This window comes from Chrysemys picta, chromosome 16 (genome assembly GCF_011386835.1).
Source record: "Chrysemys picta bellii isolate R12L10 chromosome 16, ASM1138683v2, whole genome shotgun sequence".
Taxonomy (NCBI): domain Eukaryota; kingdom Metazoa; phylum Chordata; order Testudines; family Emydidae; genus Chrysemys; species Chrysemys picta.
In genome coordinates this window covers 18825049-18845911 of record NC_088806.1, presented here as the reverse complement: position 1 = coordinate 18845911, position 20863 = coordinate 18825049, and the positions used below count along the sequence as shown (strand labels likewise).

At 45.5% G+C, this 20863-nt stretch overlaps 1 protein-coding gene across 7 annotated transcripts in view; it reads right to left on the bottom strand.

Annotated features, from left to right (window-relative positions):
• Nucleotides 1-375: 375 nt before the first annotated feature.
• Nucleotides 376-20863, bottom strand: part of KCNJ5 (potassium inwardly rectifying channel subfamily J member 5) — a 77938-nt gene continuing 57450 nt past the window's right edge. For all 7 annotated transcript variants that reach the window (XM_065570641.1, XM_065570642.1, XM_065570640.1 and 4 more), the window contains one exon: nt 376-1209. In XM_065570641.1, coding sequence (XP_065426713.1) covers nt 863-1209 — 347 coding nt within the window. In that variant the 3' untranslated portion in view covers nt 376-862. The remainder of the gene's footprint in view (nt 1210-20863) is intronic.

The following is a 20863-nucleotide window of genomic DNA, read 5'->3' as shown; positions in this document are numbered from 1 at the left end:
GGACCTGGAACTCATTGCCATGGAGGAAATTGGGGATTGAACCTGGGACACACAGGTCCAAACACCATGATCATGGGCAAGATCTAAACATCCCATGACGACAAGCAATGCACTGAGCAGCATGGCTGTCCAAAACAATTACACCTGAGATGGCACTGTACCAGTCTGGGAGGAAAGCCTGACCAGTAGAATGTATGTGATAAAGAGGCCACAACACAAAGCCAGAGTGGGAAATGCCTGATTTATCTCAGAAGAGAGACCCGCCATCCCACTGTTAGGTGTTTCAGCCTGTCGGAAATGAATCATGGTGGACACAGTTCAAGAGGAAAATTCTAAAACACCATGTGCAATCACTAGGAAGCTGGAAACAGGATCGGATTTTTCTTTCCTCTCTTTTAATTTAGCAGTAATAATGTCTACAATGCATTGACTTGTAAATTAAGTGAAGGAACGAAACTACATTCTTCTTACTGAGATGGGAGATTGTTGGGTTGTTTTATGTTTTCTCTTTTTAAATATCCCCTGAAAGGGAAATAATTTTGACCAACCAAGGAGTCTCTTCCAGAGCAATCTGTGGGGGAACTTCAACAGTAATAACACCTCTTATCTAGCATATCTTGTCCATAGACCTCAAAATGCTTTGCAAATGTGGATAAAGTGCCATTACCCTGGTTTTACAGATGGGAGAAACTGAGGCACAGGGCTACGGAGTGACTTGTCCAAGGCCACCCAAAGGTGGGTAGCAGACCTGGGAATAAAACCCATGTCTCTTGACTGCCAGGCTAGTACCCTAACCACTGGATCCCACTGTTTCTCCAGTAGGAGCATATGTATTGTCTTTTGTCCAGTACAGATCCACGTGTTATACAGACATATCTGCCTTCACCTCTCCTGCTGTTCCATTGGCTCCATTCAGCCCAGCCACCTCCCTTCCTTCCTCTTCCACCTCCTGTTCCTCTTTTGCTGTCTCTGCTTCCCCACCCCCGCTCAGGAGGGTGGCGCTGGAGAGGTGGCGGAGGAGCCGGCCCTCTTGGAAAGACTGGGCCAGCTCCTTGGCACAGCACGTGGGGGTGTTGGTTTCGTAGGTGCAGTGGAAGCTGTTGTAGTCGACTTCGTAAAAGTCTTTCTCAAGGGTGAGGACGGGAGTGAAGCGGTGTCCCCATAGCACCTCCGTGTCCATGTAGGAGCTCCGGGCCTGGCAAGTCATCCCTGCGTCAGGAGAGGAGACAAAGGCATATTAAATGCAAAGCTCTATTGCGTGCCCACGCTATCCTGCTACTATTTACAAGTGCCTTGGTGGATTTCCATACCTGCTGGTTCTGGGTCATGGAAAAGGTCTTCTCTTAATGAGCCTCAGAACAGGCTGTAGCACAAAAAGCCGAGTATTCAAACACAGGGAACGGAACGGCCCCATTGCAGCTTCTGCAGACAGCTGGGATGTTTGCAATCCTGAACCTGGGTCTTACAGGGGGATGAGGTTTGATGGCACTAAGTATAGGTCAGAGTGGTTCCAGCATGGCCCGGTGCTAGATTCCTGTCTCCCCTCACTGCTCTGCTGATGCAGGTCAGTCTTGACCTTCTGGCTAGTCCAGTGCTAGGATTGCACCATCCCCGCAAATACACCTCATCCCTGACCTGCAGTGTTCCCGCTATTCCAGCCCTGAACTCCCCCCGGCTCTGCCAAAACACATCAGACCTGGCTTATGCAGCACCTTGTTAATCTAACTTTGGTTCCCCCGACTGCTCTGTTGAAGTCCCTCAGAGACCTACACAGCCCCCAGCAATTCTAGTTCTCCCTGATCAAACTCAGCTCACCTGCAGCAACACCTGCTCTGCCATTTCACTATGGCACCTGCGTGTGCTAGGCCCTGGGTGCCCAGAGCTAGCTATAGGAGCCTGAACCAAAGCCCACCGAAGACAATGGGAGGATTTCCACTGAATGAGACTGAAATTTGTCAAGCTTGTTCTCAGCCCAAGGACGAGTGCTTATTTTACATATTTATATATTTTGGGGAAGTCTGAAGATAACCCTTTCAAGGGCAAAAATTCAGTCTTGGAATAAATGAAATCACCTGCCTATTGCAAGGCTGAATTCTGTCCCAAATATTTGCCTCTTGTTTGGATTACCCGGGTCATGCTTCTGGAATTCATTCCAGGGAGATGTGGAAAGTTTGACTTCCCGACACTCTCATTAGTGCGTGAGAGAGAGGCCTGCCTGGAATGAGATCAAAACATCTATTCAATTCAATTCCAAGCCAACGCTCCCCGATCTCATTCTCACAACCCAAAGGACATTACCATAGGATGAAAGCTGTGATGGGGGAAAATGTTAGTGCCGGGGCATTTATGGTTCAGGGAGAAATATACCATATGTCATCTAACACCTGGGCACAACAGGGGACAAACAAATTGGGTTAGGAAATGTCCCCATCCTGTCGAGCTCAGGTGTGGGAAGACATAAGGTACCTCTTCTCCCAGAGCTGAGAACAGCCTTGGCTATCATTCTCTCCTCTCACAGCCTCAAGGGTCCTTCTCCTTTGGAGGCGCCTGTGGAATTCACATTAACATGACTGAGCTGTGCCTGTCCATCAGGACCCCATCCGTACTGTTTTATTTGTGGGTATTCTCCGTTGGTTTTCTTTCCCTTGATCCATGGATTGGGCTGCAAAATAGGGCTGGAAATTTCTCACACAATTCTTTGCAAGGAGATTTCCAGAATTACTTGCTTCCAGGCAGGAACAACAAGTACAGTGTTAGTCACAGTATTCTGGCACTTCTGCTTCCTGGACTGGCAGGAACCAGGAAGTGCAGAGGCTGCTGTGAAAAATAAAATAAGGGAGGAGGAAAGTTATCCCAACTGTTCTGAGCTTTGAGGAGAGGGTCTGTTTGAGATCTGGGCAACCATTCAGGAACAGGGCCACCCTTGCTTTATACAAAATAGTCGGCAGATCTCTAGTAACAAGCTTCTTATGGGCAAGCCAGCGAGTGCCAAGACATAGATGCTACCGCACTGCGCCATCAAGGATAGACAGTGCTTGACATTCATTCCCTTATGCCAGGTTGGCTTTCAACAGCAGAAGACTTATGTAGCTCTCAGGTCCTGTCATGCTGCTGAGTACTCACATGCTTTTCTCCAAGAGATGTGGGTCGCTCCCCCGTCCCCACCCACCACCAAATAACACTAGCTTCTACCTACCCTCCTTATCCCTTGGTGAGTGGTTTTGTTGAGAGCCATTTTAAAACCTGGTGGTACATATTTGAGATGCCAGGACTGGCTCAAAGGTACCTTTTACATATCTAGCACCTCATGCTGGATTTTGATTTCAATGGGAGTTAGGTACCTAAATACCCTTGAGAATCTGGGCCTTAGAGGGCTGAAATTGGATCTAAAATGAGCAATGCTCCTCCTCGGACATAACTAGAATCCACTAAAGTACCTAAATGCTTCCGCTGGGCTCCAAATGCCCAGAAATGGTAGTGGGAGAAAAGGGCATTTTGTCCCTCGCAGGATTAGGCACTATTAGTGGATGAGCCATCTCCTAGCATGGCTTTCCCACTGCTGAGCACTGTGTTCTATAATAAAATCTCAGAGCTCTTTGAATCATAGAAATGTAGGGCTCAAAGGATCTCAAGAGGTCATCTAGGCCAGCCCCCTGGGCTAAGCTTGGACAAAGTAAGCCTAGACTATCCCTGGCAGGTGTTTGTCCAACCTGTTCTTAAAATCTTCCAAGGATGGGGATGCCATAGCCTTCCTTATTCCAGACCTTAGCTACCCTTATAGTTCAAAAGATTTTGCTAATATCTAACCTAAATCACCTGTGCTGCAGATTAAGCCCATTACTTCTTGTCCTACCTTCAATGGACATAGGGAGGACAATGATCAACTGTTCTCCATAACAGCCCTCACTGTATTTAAAGACTGTTCTTAGGTCCCCCACAATGTTCTTTTCTCAAGGCTAACCATGCCCAGATTTTTTAACCTTTCCTCGTAAGTCAGGTTTTCTAAACCTTTGATCATTTTTGTTGCTCTTCTGTGGACTCTCTCCAATTTGTCCCCATCTTTCCTAAAGTGTGGTGCCCAGAATTGGACACAGTACTCCAGCTGAGTCCTCACCAGTGCCAAGTAAAGTAGGACAATTACCTCCTGTGTCTTACATTCAACACTCTGTTAGAATCATAGAATATCAGGGTTGGAAGGGACCTCAGGAAATCATCTAGTCTAACCCCCTGCTTAAAACAGGATGAATCCCCAATTAAATCATCCAACAGATTTTTGCCCCAGTTCCCTAAATGGCCCCCTCACTGATTGAACTCACAACCCTGGGTTTAGCGGGCTAATGCTCAAACCACTGAGCTATCCCTCCCCCCTTATTAGAACCCAGAATATTAGCCTTTTTTGCAACTGCATCACATTGTTGATTTATATGCAATTTGTGATCTACTATAACCCCCAGATCCTTTTCAGCAGTACGACCACCTAGCCAATTATTCCCCATTTTGTTGTGCATTTGCTTTTTCCTTCCTAAGTGTAGTACTTTGTACTTGTCTTTACTGAATTTCATCTTGTTGAATTCAGACCAAATCTACGATTTTTCAAGGTGGTTTTAAATTCTAATCCTGTCCTCCAAAGTGCTTGTCCCTTGGTGTCATCTACAGATTTTATAAGCATACTCTCCATTCCATTATCCAAGTCATGAATGAAAATATTGAATAGTACCAGACCCAAGACTGACCTCTGTGGGACACCACTTGATACGTCTTCCCAGTTTGACCATTGATAACTACTCTTTGAATATGATCTTTTAACCAGTTGTGCACCCACCTTATAGTAATTTCATCTAGACCACATTTCCCTAGTTTGCTTATGATCAGATCAGAAGGGAGTCCCCTCTTACTACCAGAGAGTGTCAGCCTCAGACATGTAAAAGGAACTTCTGCCTTGGAATAGCTCCTTTACCTGGGGAATACCTCACCCTGATCCTGAGTTCCACAGAAACAATCACAGTTATCTCCTGCTATAAGTATTCAGTTAAGACAGGAACAATGGAAACGTTTCATCCACCAAGGACTGCATACTGCCGGCTTCCTGCAGAATCTGCTTTTTGTAACCCTAGGGGTGCACAGAGCCAGCACAATAAGACAACTTGCAATCACTCCATAATCTTAATCAGATATTCTTTTTTTTTCGCACATGTGCATCGGAATTTAATTTCATGGGGACAGACTGCCTGGCAACCTCTACACCACACAGCAAACAATAGCATTGTCAGGGCTGCATGTTCCCTTAAGTGCTGCTCTCCAGCCTGGCTAATTAATGTGTCTGTAATGGCCCTAGCTAATTATTGCCTCTAGCTAAAAGAAGATGACAGTGAAGGTGCTGAAAACAATAAGCCTTATTTTCATTAAGAGAATGGGGTGCAGCTGCTTTCCGCTCTCACACAATGCGTCCTCGGCCCTGTGCGTGCTGAACATTCAGAATCCAACTCTGCAATGGGCAGTGTACCTCGCTGGACCAGTCTCTTTCCAATTCGGCAGTGGTTATTAACAGAAATCAACAGTTTCACTTCACGGGCCTTATCTGTAATAAAGACCTAAACCTTCACTGGCATGATTACCCACAATGCACTGTGTTCACCTTAGACAAGGACCACAGCCGTTTTGCCATTGTTGTACGTCACCTCTAAAGTATCACTGCTTTCTAAGTAGATATGCCATAGCCCCCCAGTACAGTTGCTTGAAGCACTGCCTCTTGGGAGATTTCAAAAGGCCTTTTGAGCATGCAGAGGAATTGTGGGAGGTGTCAAACTTCCAGAATTCCTTGGGTGGGAAATCCCAGAAGGCCATTGGTGCTGACATAGTTTCCTAGCCCTTGTTCTCAAAATGGAGGGTAATTATGAACTTTTGGATTTAAGACGTTTCTAGTAAAGCTTTGAGAGAGTAATTTTTTTTGCCCTTTTTTATTTTGTTTTTGGGCATTTTGTGACCCAGAAATTTAATTTCAATCACAAAACTTTAATGAAAAAAATGCTTTGATCAAATGCATGAAAGATTCAAAATGTGGGAAAATCCATTTTCATCTTGAATAAGTTTCAGAAACAAATACTTTCTAATTTTATTTATTTTTCTGGAACATATGCCCATATTTTCCATGGAAATGGTTCACAAATTGTCCTATTTTAAAATGAAAAAATGTATGCTTAATTTTAACCGCAAAATCAATCAATTTTAGACAATTTGAAACGAAATGGGAAAACCTCAAATTTCAGGCTTCTCAGATGTAAGCTATCTTTCGCCTCTCTGCAGTCACCAGCTTGAGGTTCAGTGCAAATAAAATTGAAACTAAGTTGAAACCTGAATAAATTTTGCATAAAATGGGGCCCAGATGCATCACCTTTACAAAGAGGCTGTGCTCTATCTCAGGCTTGTAGCAAAGCTAGAAGCCAGAAGAGTATTCCTCAGTTTCAAGTTCTGTAATAAAATTTTCATAGAGGTTTAACTTTTTAAGTGCACTGTCCTGCAATCTTCAGAGGTGAAGTTTTAGTCAATTGGGCTAGAGTCCGACTTCAGAGTATTAATGTCAGAGGTCAAGAATGTTCCTACATGGGGCAGCCATACATGCTTTGTTTTATAAACTGCTGGATTTCTGGTTTCCAATAAATGAATAAAGACAGGTTTCTTTCATTACATTCAAAAGCAGGGAAAGTCACGGAGAAGCAATTGGTGTGTAAAATAGGTGTCAGGGAACTGCACCAAGAAGACACTTTCTTGACATCAAAATCAGTCAGAATCAAGCTGCTCACACTATTTCAAAGAAGGGAGAATGTTAATATTCAGAGAAGAAAGGGAATCTTGATGGCCCCCTCAGAAAGAAGTCTGTTTTTTCCCACTAGGTACTCAATGGGGGCTGCAGACTTCAGAACCTTTCACTGATTGCAATGCCACTGATTATGCAGCTAAAATAGAAGCCTCTGGCTCTGTTACATTGCTAAGAAAAGAAAAATTCTGCAGGAGATTGCTCCTGAGTGACAGGTTTTTATATAATTATTAGGTCACAGTTCAAATCCAGCTCCATTCAGCAACAGCCAACGTTGCTGCTATCTCATGGGCATTAGGTTGGCTACAGATTAGTTGATGGTCTTAACTAAGTTGTTGGAGGACATAGATGCCTGTATCAAACATACCATCACAGATAGCAACCTTGTTGGCTATTTCATTACAGAGGACAAGTATTGAACGGATCATGGAGAATTAACTAGTAGTACCCTAGATTAAGAAGTTTAATTTGAAGCACATCAACAGGATGGTGGTAGGGAAAGATTTCACTACTGCCACCTGGATAGACCTGCTCAGTGGATATAAACATCCAACCTCTAGGGCTGTCAAGCCAAAATTTTTCACCAGCATAAAATTAACTTTTTTTATTTAAATGCCATAGAGCTGACTGTGATGTTCCCCTCTGGTGTTATCTGGACCGGTGATCTGCTCGGTCACTCCAATCCTTGACTCTGGGAGCCAGCCTTACCCTGCTCTGCTGTGAGAACCCCCACTCCTGGGCTGTTCACGCACAGCCTCTGGCATGTAAGCTGCTCCTTGGATTGTGCAACCGAATGACACTAGCCAATATCTCCGGTCCCAGATACAACCCTCGAAACCTCCGTCTTGCAGTGCCCAGTTATGCCTGCTGGACACTGCAAGCTTATCTGAGTTTGTCAATTTAACAAAGAAATTGATATGTATCAGGCTTGTTATCCCAAGGGGAGCCTCTGACACACTTCAAACCAAATGCACTGCTTCAGATAGAATAAATAAACAGATTTATTAACTATAAAGATAGATTTGAAGTGATTATAAGTCAAAGCATAACGAGTTGGATTTGGTCAAATGAAATAAAAGCAAAATGCATTCTAAGCTGATCTTAACACTTTCAATGCCCTTACAAACGTAGATGCTTCTCACCACAGGCTGGCTGGTTGCTCTTCAGCCAGGATTTCCCCTTTGATCAGTGCTTCAATCGCTTGATGTGGTGTCTGTAGATGTAGGTGGAAGAGAGAGGAAGAGCATGGCAAACGTCTCTCCCTTTTATCATGTTCTTTCTTCCCTCTTGGCTTTGCCCCCCCACTTCAGAGTCAGGTGAGCATTACCTCATCTGACCAAAGGAAGGGGGGTGACTCTTTCGAGAGTCCAACAGATTCTTTTGTTGCTGCCTAGGCCAGCGTCCTTTGTTCCTGTGAGGCTGGACTGGGTTTGTCCCATACATGCCCTGATGAGGTGTGAACTTCCTCTCAGCTCTTGGAGAGTTTTTGTCTGGGCTTATTTTAAGCCACGAGGATACATTTTCAGCCTCATAACTACATACATGAAATTATAACCTATAACCTTACTGTAACCACAATGCTCAGTAGATCATGAGCCTTCCGAAGACACCCAACATGACAAACTTTGCATTGGAAACCACACAATCATTTTACAAGGATGAACATGGGGGTGCTGGGTGCTCCCCCGAGGTACAGAGCATCACACTGAGCTCTAAGCTGTTATCTGACGTTATGTGGATGCTAATTCTACGCTTGTGATGCTAGATGGGCTCTTTTCACAATGAAGACCCAGGCGTTACTGGTAATCCCCCCCACCCCCCACACACATACTGAATGAATTTCCCAGCTCTGTCCATTCCTCTCTTTTTCCTGTACAGCAAATTAATGACAAAGTCTTTTTACACATATGGAGAATGAAATTCACCCCTGTTCAGAGGGCTAGCGCAAGGCCAATGAGCCATTTAAGTCCTCAGGGGTGAATTTCACCTACAGTGGGAATGGACAAAGCATGGAGAGAGAGAAGATGGTGTGGAAATGGACACTGATGACTAGCTAGTGTGACAGAGAATAGTTCTCAATATTTAAAATCCTATTATTCTAATTAAGCAATACACGTCCTTAAATTAGCATCAAAGATGCTGAAGTATCACTCAAATGGTTGTAGAAAGTGCTGGGCCATTTACACTAATTAGTCCAAGGAACACCCTGGCCTATGACAAAACCAATATTGTTCCTCTGACTTCAAAAGGAATATTAGAAGGTGGGAGCATGGTCCCCCAATTATTTCTGCACATCTTCTTTGGAGGAGGACACGTCTGTACTTGATTCGCTTTGATTTTCATGCCAGAGGGGAAGACTGAAATTTTAATTTTTCTGAATGCTCTCCAGGCATGGGAATGCTCTTGGGTGTTGGAAAGTCAAAAGAAGTAAGGGTCTAATGTAGGCAATGAAATTCATAGATTCATAGATTCTAGGACTGGAAGGGACCTTGAGAGGTCATCGAGTCCAGTCCCCTGCCCGCATGGCAGGACCAAATACTGTCTAGACCATCCCTGATAGACATTTATCTAACCTACTCTTAAATATCTCCAAACATGGAGATTCCATAACCTCCCTAGGCAATTTATTCCAGTGTTTAACCACCCTGACAGTTAGGAACTTTTTCCTAATGTCCAACCTAGATCTCCCTTGTTGCAGTTTAAGCCCATTGCTTCTTGTTCTATCCTTAGAGGCTAAGGTGAACAAGTTTTCTCCCTCCTCCTTATGACACCCTTTTAGATACCTGAAATGGAATATGCAAAAAAGTTTACAGAGATAGCAAACTTGGCAAACTAAAAAGAGAGAGACAGACAGAGAGAGAGAGAGAGATCACATTCACTTCTTTATATTATGACTTCACTTTATTAAATTACTGATGCTCTACTATATCATTTAATCAATCATTTCTTGCCTTGTTATGTTTCAGGAAGCGGTGGCACAAGGTTGACATATCGCCTCAAAGATCAGATCCTTGGATTTGTCAGAGGAACAAATGAACTGAAATTTCAATTGCACTGAAATGTGTTGCTCTGTGAGAGAGCAAGGATGGGTCAGGGGTTAGGTGAGAGACCTGGGTTTAATCCTCTGCTCTGTCACAGATGTCACTTCTGTGACCTTGTAAATCACATAGGCCCAGATTGTCAAAATTTATTTAGGTACCTTACTGTCCAACCTCCCAGTGGTATTGGATGTATTTTAAAGATGGGGAGATGCTCAGATACTATGGTAAAGGGAGCCATATAAGAACCGTTAGGCATGTTAGTGATGATAATGTAGTAGTCAGGCCTGTATATTTGCCTGAGAGAATTCTGGGTCTTGTTTGCCCATTTAACTTTTAATATTTTTATATTCTTACTAATATATGTGAACAAAGAACAAAGACACTGTGTGTTGCTTCTGCCCAGCCAGATGGGTTTGTTAGTGAGAAAAGATAAGAGATAGAGCTAAAGTTTTGCTGGTTTTGGTGGGAGTTTAATAATATACGACTGCCTTGACTCCTATCTCGAGCTAAGGTCAAGCAACCAGTCAGCAGGGGCGAGGGGATGGGGGAGGTATACAAAACACTAAAAGCCAAAGAAATGCCTGTCCCTGACTGAAGCACAACCTCACTCCTTACCCCTCCCATGGGATACAAAAGAGGTGGTACAGAAGCTCCCTGACTCATGACCTTCCAAAACGGAACATGGCCATAAATTGTAAGGGTTGGGACCAAGAGCAGACACTACAGGTATAATTATGCCTGCTAAGGAGGGGGAACCTGGGACACTGGGAAGAAAGGCTCTGCGGTGTCAGAGCTATGGATATGCTTGCTTGAAACTAACCCGAATAAACATCACATTGCCTGCACTTAGGACTTCCAGTCTTCTGCTTTCTGTCTGTGTGACAAGGACCAGGGGAAGGGTGAAGGGAAAGCCCTTAACAAGCACCTAAAATAGTTCAGCAAGAGCACTCTTTTCAGGGCAAGTCGGTGGTAATCTAGTTCTACTTCATTCCCGCACCTTGAAGCCAGGGATAGCAAAGACATTTACAAATATGAATCAGTTTACATCACAATACCCCCTTTGTGAGAGGAAGGTACTATAATGCCCTTTTTACTGATGTACATTTTTAAGAATGAAAATGATCCTTTAGATAAGCAAAACCAACCAACAAGCTAGCGCTAATTTTACTGTGTTTTGCATGCAAAGTTTGATTACTTCCAGGATATCAGACTGAAATGCAAATCCCTCAACTTTCAAGCTTCATTGTGATTATTTCACACTGTTCTACCTTGGCAGGAGGGGAATATTATTCTATCCTTTTTGAAAATGGATGAACTGGGATGCAGAAAGGGTGTGATTTGCCCAAGGACACACAGTGACAGCATGAGGAATAAAACCCAGGAGTCCCGACTCACAGCCAAATGCTCTAACCATTAGACCATCTTCCTTCCAACTATGTCTAAGTAAAGTTCTGTCCTTTTGAAACCGTGTGCTAATACTGTATTGGGTCACTGGATTAACAAGTCAGCTCTATTATCTCCAACTGTCTATTTAATGTGAGGGGGTGGGAGTCAAAGAAAACCAGTGAACACCAGTGGTGAAATAAGATGACTTGATTGCTCCTGAATGCCCAGTGATCACCTAGCATCACATTAAGGCAACAGCACTGGTAGGCAAGGGGGCATGGATCAGCGTTCATGTTGCGTTCCCCATCAGTACCTGGACTGTGGAAGCTAATGATCCAACCAGTGGACCAAATTCGGAGATGAATCCTGGTCACGAGTCACCTGAGGCACATTGCGCATATGCTAAGAAGAAGAAGACGGTAGGCACAGAATGAGGTTTGCAAGGTAGCTATATTGATAAATCAATCTTTGGTTAATTGTCAGCGAAGGAGGAGAGGAGGATAAAAGATGTGAGGGAAGCAAGACACATCCAGAAAGACTTATAAGATACGCAGACTCCTTCATCATAGGGAATGATGGCTTAAGGGGAAAAAGCTGGGCTCTCTAATGTTCTCTAATTGAATCAGCCAAGTCGTTCATCTCACAACTCAGATGACTCTGAGTGCACGTGGGGGATTGGCTTTCGACTGCTTTTTAGTCTCTGGCAGCATTGCTTCATACTCGCTCTCTTCTATTAAGCAATGAAGAGGTCAGTGGCACATCCATGTTTATGGCTCACAACAGGCCAGCCTAATTCGGTCAGTGGACTGGGGCTACCAGCTTTGGATTTTTGTTGCCATGGGGTGGGGAAGAGAGAAAGAAAGAAAGAGCGAGCATTGAAAGTAAAATTGCATGAACTTTACAAACAGATTCCTTCCCATTTTCTTCTCTTGCAAGTCAAATTTGGACCAACCAATCTTTACGAGTATACCTTTAAGATAAGGCAAGGGAGAATTAATTCCCTAAAGTCATTGCTGTGCCCAATTCATTAAGCTGGTACTGTAAGTGATTCTGTGGCTTTCAAGATGCCCATAAAAGCAGCACTGGATGCCGGAATGCTTGTCACCTGTATTGATTTAGCCCCTGCTATAGTCATTTCACTCAGGGAATAATCAGCACAGGTCTGCCCAGGAACTGAGCCTTTCTCTAGTGTTTTCAAAGCGTAGTGCCAAGGCACACAAACTGATCTATTGTTTCTACATGATGCTGCTTTAGATACTAATGCTACAGCAAGGGAATGTGTCTGATGGAAATGGGGTAGGGTTACCATACGTCCGGATTTTCCCGGACATGTCCGGCTTTTGGGGGCTCAAATCCCCGTCCGGGGGGAAATCCCCAAAAGCCGGGCATGTCCGGGAAAATCGGGAGGTCAGCCGGGCCCGCGGGGAGCCGGTCAGCCGGACCCGCGGGGAGCCGGGCCGGCGGGGAGCCAGGTCGGCCGGGCCCGCGGGGAGCCGGGCCGGCGGGGAGCCGGGTCGGCCGGGTCGGCGGGGCCGGGAGCCGGGGGGTGCGCCGGGCCGCCGGGGGCCGGCAGTGCTGGGCGGGCCGGGGGTGGTCGGCCGGGGCCGGCACCCCAGGGCCTGAGCCGACCCAGGCTGGAAACGCCGGGGGGCCAGCCTGGGCGCGCCTCCTCCACCCACACCCCCCTTACCTGCTTCAGGCTTCCCGCGAATCAAATATTCGCGGGAAGCAGGGGAGGGGGCGGAGACTTTGGGGAGGGGGCGGGGTTGGGCGGGGCTGGGGGCGGGGCCGGGGGCCGTGGAGTGTCCTCCATTTGGAGGCACAAAATATGGTAACCCTAAAATGGGGCAGGGATGAAAACTGGAGTGTGAGCGGGAATTAGTGGTTAATTTTTTCCCCTACAGCTGGTTGAAACTTTTGGAAATTGCAATAAACATTTTCCCCACAAAATGTTAATGAAAAAATATTCACTATTTTTTGACCAGTTCTAGTTATGTGCTTATACCTCTAGCCATTTATATGGTACAGTGGTCAGGCTTGAAGGGCCTGATTGTCAAAGGTATTTAGGATCTTAACAATTCAGCTAGGCACCTACTGGGATTTTCAAAATTATCTCATAAATATAGGCACCTAAGTTTCATTGACTTTCAATGGCTTTCAGTGCCTAACCTGCTTCGGGTTTTTGAAAACCCCATTAAGTGCCAATGGGCATCTTAGGCACCTAATATCTTTGAAAATCAGTCCTGACGTGCTTTGAAAAAATGACTAAACCAATATTACCTTCTTCCTCACCCGGTAGGTGTATATTCACGTATGTTGGTGACTGCAGTGACCCGAAGAAGAGCTCGGTGCAGCTGGAAAGCTTGTTTCTTTCACCAAGAGACGTTGGTCCAATAAAAGATATTACCTCAACCACTATGTCTCTCTTGCAGGGACTAAAGTGAGTTTCCACTAATTTGTACCCATGCCAGCCAATGCAGAACCAACCCAGTTCTGGGAGAGTGAGCTGCAGTCTATTCCTTCTTCTGCATCATCAATACAATGGTTTAGTTCTAATTAGCTACATCTGTGCCCTCTTCCTGCAGGCTAATAGGATAACACAGGTCATAACAAGGGCACAGTTTGGCCTGCTGCACTTCTAGTGCGGACAGCCATGTGTGAGAAGGAAAGAACCCAGCATTGCTCTCGGATCCCAGATTGAGTTGGTAGCACTGGCAGTTAGAAATAATGGGGTGGGATTTTAAAAGCGGGCTCAGGGTGGTACATACTCAGGCCCAGATCCTCAGAAGTATTTAGGTGCTTAAGATGCAGATAGGTTTCAGAGTAGCAGCTGTGTTAGTCTGTATCCGCAAAAAGAACAGGACTACTTGTGGCACCTTAGAGACTAATATATTTATTTGAGCATAAGCTTTTGTGGGCTTGCATCTGATGAAGTGGGCTGTAGCCCATGAAAGCTTATGCTACAATAAATTTGTTAGTCTTTAAGGTGCCACAAGTACTCCCGTTCTTTTTTTGAAGATGCAGATAGGTGCCCAGTGGGATTTTCAAAAGTGCCTATCTCCCACTGAAATCAATAGGAGTTAGGTGCCTAGGTGCTTTTGAAAATCCTACTGGGTCTTTAACTGCTTCTTCAGGCATCTAAATACCTTTAAAATTTGATCCTCTGCTCCCAGTGACTTTCAGTAGGAGCCGTGTCTCTAAATTCCTTAGTTTTTTAAAAATCCCAACCAATGTTTTTTGCTCCTTGTAAACAGAGCGAATTGCTCTGCAGTGATTGAGAAACAATAACCATTGAGCCCCACGGGGGTGCCATTTTTATAGTTCTCTGAAATGTGACCGTAGAAATGAGGACTAGCAGCTCTTCCCATCTAGTCTAACTGGAGCAATTTTGTATTCAATAAGCTTCCATGTAAACCAAAAGTAAACTAATTATTAATATGCCTGTCTGCAGTGTTCATTTCATTAGGTCTGGTCTCTCCAACATCAACCTATCTACCACTGACAGGTTCTAGCCTCATCTCCAAATATCAGGCCACCTGTATAAATATTGTACCTAGCAGTCAGCTGTAACAGGACTAACTTTGTCACTGCACTAGCTTAGAATGCCACCCATGTCAAGCAAAAGCAGTAAATCAGGGAATAATACACATAGCCAGCAAAAAAAAAAAAAAAAAAAAGGTATCCAGTTACATTAACAGGGACCAAGTATTGTTCATTTGTCTAGGCAATATTCTAAATTGAGGACCTTCATTCAGTTCCTAATAACAGGAGTTCATCTCACAAAAATCACAAGGATGACCATTCCTGGGCAAAAAGAACAGGAGTACTTGTGGCACCTTAGAGTCTAACAAATTTATTTGAGCATAAGCTCATTTCTGGGCAGCTTAGCAAAAGCTCCAAACTAGAGATACACACTGCATTATTTCAGGTCACTCTGTTCTGGTGAGATGTCTCCCCACCACGCTACACATGAGCCATACAGAAAGCCACCTGGATTCTGAATGCTTTAGTCAAACCTTGACGCACTCTGATGTCCGCCCAGCCCTAGACCCAGCGGGAAGGGCTCTTCCAGCTCCATCTTTTGGGTTTAACAGCAGATACGCCACTGTCTCCTGAGATAGGAGTAATTAATTTCCATAGCTCCAAGCTCCTTAATGTCATTACACCCAGGTCTGGGCAATCCCACTGGGAGAGGAGTCCATTTGTAAAGCAATCCAATTCCTCTGCCATGCTTTTCATTTTGAGGTTGTTACTGGTAATGACTTCCTTTTGCACATCATTAGCAGTGGCTGAGCTTTTTGTCAGAGGAAGTACAGACTAAAGCCGCAGGGTATCTATTCAACCAGGACTTGATGGTGCTAATTTGTGATGGTGAAATGGGCCTTGGGCCACTGAGGTACTTCTAGGTATTAACCTCCAACTGCAATGCAGGGCTCTCTTTGATATCAGCCAACCCAGGACTACCAAATAAAATTCCATTATCAATCGCTGTCCTCTATAACACCCTGAAATGCTGTTATTTTTTATAATGTGCAAGAGTGCCTAGGCAAGGCACTTGATTTGACTTTTGTTTTACACTGCTGTAACTGTATTGACATCAGTAGAGCAACTCCTGATTTACACTGCTGTAAATGAGTGGAAAATTGGGCCCGGATTGCAAGTAGCTATAACATAGTGTTATTCTACGGCACTCTTACACCAATGAGACACACGACCAACACACGACACTACAGCCCAATACACTAGATATGGTCTCTAAGCAGAATCTGCCATTCCAATTCTCATGAGCTTTGGTAATATTCGCATCCAGATCTGCATATTGGCTTATCTCTACAATATACCGCGGGTAAAAGAATACACCCTAGTAATGCTACATTAGCCCTTGCATGCATTGCAAATAGGTTACACTGCTGCCATGTAATCGATTCAGGACTACCCTCAAACTCTGCTTGGAAGCTGCAGCTATTGCTGAGGGCCGCTACCCACCCGAAGACCAAGGAAAGAAGCTGGGGGCACCACCTGTGCTTGTCTTTGTCCTGGTGTCCTGTTTGCTTCTGATAATGTGGCTGATAATTTGAAAGCCAGGGATGGTCTGGGATCCAGCGGTTTGAGGGATCGTCTTCCTCTAGGCCCTGTTGCAGCAAAGTCTGCCCCGGTAGGTGACTCTTGCTGTGAGTTCTTGGAGTAAAACCTTCTAGGCCAGTGATTCTCAACCTTTTTGGGGCTCAGGACCCATTTGTAAATGTTTATGGCGCGACCCAGCAAATAGTCTGGGGTTGGAAGCCCTGGTGTGGTTTTGGTCAGGTCCTGTCCCCTGTGTGTGTGGGGGGGGGGAGCAGGGGCTTGCATCCTGCCCGGCACTCACCCCACAATGGTGGCTCCTGCAGCTCCTATGCTGCGGGGCGGACTAGGCTTTGCTCTCCGATCCATGCGGTGCAATCTCCGTGGCTGCACCGCTGCTCAGGTTTGTCCCCGGCAGCCTGATTGGACCAAATTTGTGTGAGTGGAGCTGTGACCTGGCTGATGATGTTGCAGAGCCACTCACTCAAATTTGGCCTACCCTGGCTCCCATCATTATGACGGCTGGGCCAAACTTGAGTGGTGCTGGGACCCAAGAGATTGCAGTGCGTGGAGCAGGGAGGCGAGCCCAGCCAGCCCCATGGGATAGGAGCTGCCACATGCCCCTTTGAAACATTCTGGTGACCCAATGTTGGGTCCTGACCCAAGGGTTGAGAACCCCGGTTCTAGGGAATTATGGAGCCCCCTGGAGGCGAATGGCATGATAGGCATAAACGGGAAGTAATCAAACCCGTTTGCAGCTGATTGAGTGGGACGGTTGGAACTCTTGGACCAGCTCCAGTGAACCCCACGTAGCTCTGCCAATTTTCACCAGCGGGTTGCTTGCATCTGTGCTAAAGCACACTCTGAAATAGGCAGCCAGTGCTCTCCCATCTCTGGGACTGTCTGTGCTCAGAGATTTGGCAGGGTCAAGGCACAATGTAGTCATATTTAATTAGCGTTTGATTGGTTAAAAACCTGCTTATTTGTCCATTTGCGTATTCCTGACACAATTATGCTAACAGGTATCTCTGGGGGCCGCAGAAGTGGCTCTTGAATGCCACCAGGGAGGGAGGGGCGAATTTCATAGAAGTTAGGTTTTCCACCCCTAGCCCCCTTAAACTTGGAAGCTAAAGCACCAAGTGGTATGGTGAAGGTTGTTTTAAGAGTCAGGAACAACTGCAGCCCATTCAAGCACCACCAGTAAGGCATGATAGTAACACAGGGGCACGGAGAGAAACTTTGCAGGGGACTCAGATTAAGTTAAAAAGCCCTCTCTGGCATTTCAGAGTCCATCTGTACAGGGCTAACCCTTCCCCCAAACTCATCCCAGTCACCAGCCTCAGTCCTCTCCTGTGGCTTAACCCCTTAAACACCAAAAGGCTGATCTTCCTATAAATGCACAATACTAACGGTGGCTCTTCTGCCTCCAGAAGGCTTGGTCCTTGCTTCTAGATAACAATGCCTTCATCTCTCCTGATATTAGCCCAACCACACTCTAAGGCCCTGAACTTACCAAGGCTCAGGTGCATCTCTGCTTCCCAGCCTCACTGAGCCAACTCTGAATTCCCCAGCTGGGACTTAATTCCTAACGCCCCATGCTGCTGGCTGGGTAGTAACCCTACAGGCTACCCTGAGGACAGACATGGCTGCAGATACCCCTACCCTATTCCAGGGAACATTGAAAGACCTGCCCTGCCCTTCACAACTCACCCAGCACTTTTATACTCAGAGCACCCCTGGGGTGGGGTAGGCAGGCATTTTCCCCATCTGATACTGGGTCTCAGAAAAGTTACTTTATGGACCAAAGATTACACAGAGAGTCAGCAGACTAGCCAGAAATAGAGACCTGGAGGCCTCCAGCAGAAGTATGCCAAGAATCAAACCCAGGTCTCTTAAAACCCAGTTCACTACCCTAACTACTAGTCACGGTGCCAAACACACCGTTAAGAAGAGAGTGTTGGGTAGAGGGCCCCAGATGCTCTCCTCCAGCTCCCTCTGGGTGGGAGATGAAGATGGGCCTTTAGCCAAACACTTCAGAATGTTGAAAGTCCAAGTTTGCTTTGACAAAGCAAACGGGAGTTCTTCTCCCCATACTGGGTCCCCCTTCCATGCTTAGCGTGATGCCAGCTATTAAGGTGAGGTAGGAAGAAAATGACATGGAGACAACTTGTATGCAGTATTGTAGCTGTGTCAGTCCCAGGATGTTAGAGAGACAAGGTGGGTGAAATGACGTCTTTTACTGGACCCACTTCTGTTGGTGAGAGAGACACTCTTTCCACCTTACACAGAGCACTCCACAAACAATGTGCCCTAGAAAATGGGTGCATGTATATTTAGTGTTGCATAGGGAATCATCAGGAACAGATGTTACAGTAGCCAACAAGTAGTCACTTCTTGTGTTCCAGGGAGTTCAGACTGTTTCCAGCCCCTCTGATCTAAAAGGACTCCCTTATGCATCTGCCTTCTCATACTTGCTGGAAAGTGAGACAGGGATTTAAAGACACTGAATAATTTCATGTTGTGCTACAAATACTTTTGCATTCCAGTTTTGGGAAGAACTGTTCGGGAACACCTATCCATGGGAGGACACTGGCACTCAATTGATTGACACTGGGTGACACCCGATGACAATGCATAACACTTGTCTGTTTTCTGTCTCTCTGCACCCTCTTCAAACTCCCCTTGAGAAAGTCAGCACTGCTTTTAGCTGCAGATTTGGCACCACAAATCCATGTGCAATGAGGCTTTGGCGTGGAAAGAAAGCTCAGCCAGCCATATCTCTCCCATCCTATCTGTTACATGGTGCTGTTCTGTGCTGTTTAATGGCTGCTACATTCCACCTAGAGGTGGTTGTACTGTAGTAGGGGGGAAATGATCTGTACATATTCTCTCTCTGATCCTCATTGAGATGTATTTTCCGCATAATTGTAAAGAGGTTTGTGAAGAAATCAAGTGTCTTTTATCATGTACCTATAATGTATCATGAGATATACTACATACATGCAAATAAAGTAAATACAAATTAATATTCATTACGAGTGCCATTTTAGACTACTGTCCCTCAATCCAGTTTTTGGCCAGTTCAGTCCTATATCGCAACCAGTACTCGGTGTATAGAGATTCTACCAGAATTCTTGGTTTTAAATAGATTATTAGACACAAGAGATGGAAAAAGACCCATAGTCAAAAGATGAGGTCCCCAACCAAACCCTCAGATCCAAAACAGGCTGAACATGGGAGTATTCAAAATCAGGACTCTGTGACTGTTGGGCCCCTCTCTAATTAGGTCACTTCTAGCTAGTGGAGAGTTGATAGTTTCCTACAGCGTATACCCCTGTGCTTTGCTCAGTCCGGTTTAAAATGACCTAGGCAACAAACCTCCCACCAGTTCCCTTGGGAGACTATTCCAGACTAGAACATAATAATCCCCATTTAACTCCAGCTCTGCACCTGTTGTTCCAACACACCTAATGATTATGCTTGACACACACAAGAAAGCTGCTATGCTTCTGAAACGTTTAGTTTAACCCAGCTGGTGAAAATGTAAAGTGTAACAAATATCAACCCTTCTCATCCTCCATCAGAGTGGTGACTGACGGCAGAGGGATCATCACTGAACAGTAACAATAGATATCTAAAATAGCTCAGTCATAGCCTATTTTAAATACAGGATAGAACTATGACAACAGTTGGGGTTGAACCCGGGACTTACAGAACTAAATGCCTCAGTCACAACTATTGGAGCTAAAACATAAAAACAGCCATATTGGTTAGATCAAAGGTCCACGCAGCCCAGTATCCTGTCTTCCAACACTGGCCAATGTCAGGTGCCCCAGAGGGAATGAACAGAAAAGGTAATCATCAAGTGATCCATCTCCAACTTCTGGCTAATGGCTTCCAGCAAAAGAATGTCAGGAATCAAACCCAGGTCTCTTAAAAACCAGCCCATCACCCTAACTACTAGACCACCATACGTACTACACAGTTAAGAAGAGAGTGTTGGGTAGAGGGCCACAGAAGCTCCCCTTTAGCTCCCTCTGGGTGGGAGCCAGAGATGGCCTTTTAGCCAAACACTTCGGAACATTGAAAGTCCAGGTTTGCTTTGAGTTGTGGACAAAGTACATGGGCATTCTTAGGCTTGGTCTACACTAAACCCCCAAATCGAACTAAGGTATGCAACTTCAGCTACGTGAATAACGTAGCTGAAGTTCGAAGTACCTTAGTTCGAACTTACCTCGGTCCACATGCGGCAGGCAGGCTCCCCCGTCGACTCCGCGGTACTCCTCTCGCCGAGCTGGAGTACCGCAGTCGACGGCGAGCACTTCCGGGTTCGACTTATCGCATCCAGACAAGACGCGATAAGTCGAACCCAGAAGTTCGATTGCCAGCCGCCGAACTAGCGGCTGGGTATAGACGTACCCTTACTTCTCCCCAAACTGGGTCCCCCTCCCATGCTTAGTGTGATGTCACACAGAACCCCCTCTTGTATTTAGAAGCTGTATAAGACTCATCTCACTTATATGGACCAGCCCCTAGGAGGAGCGGGGGACAAAGACCATAT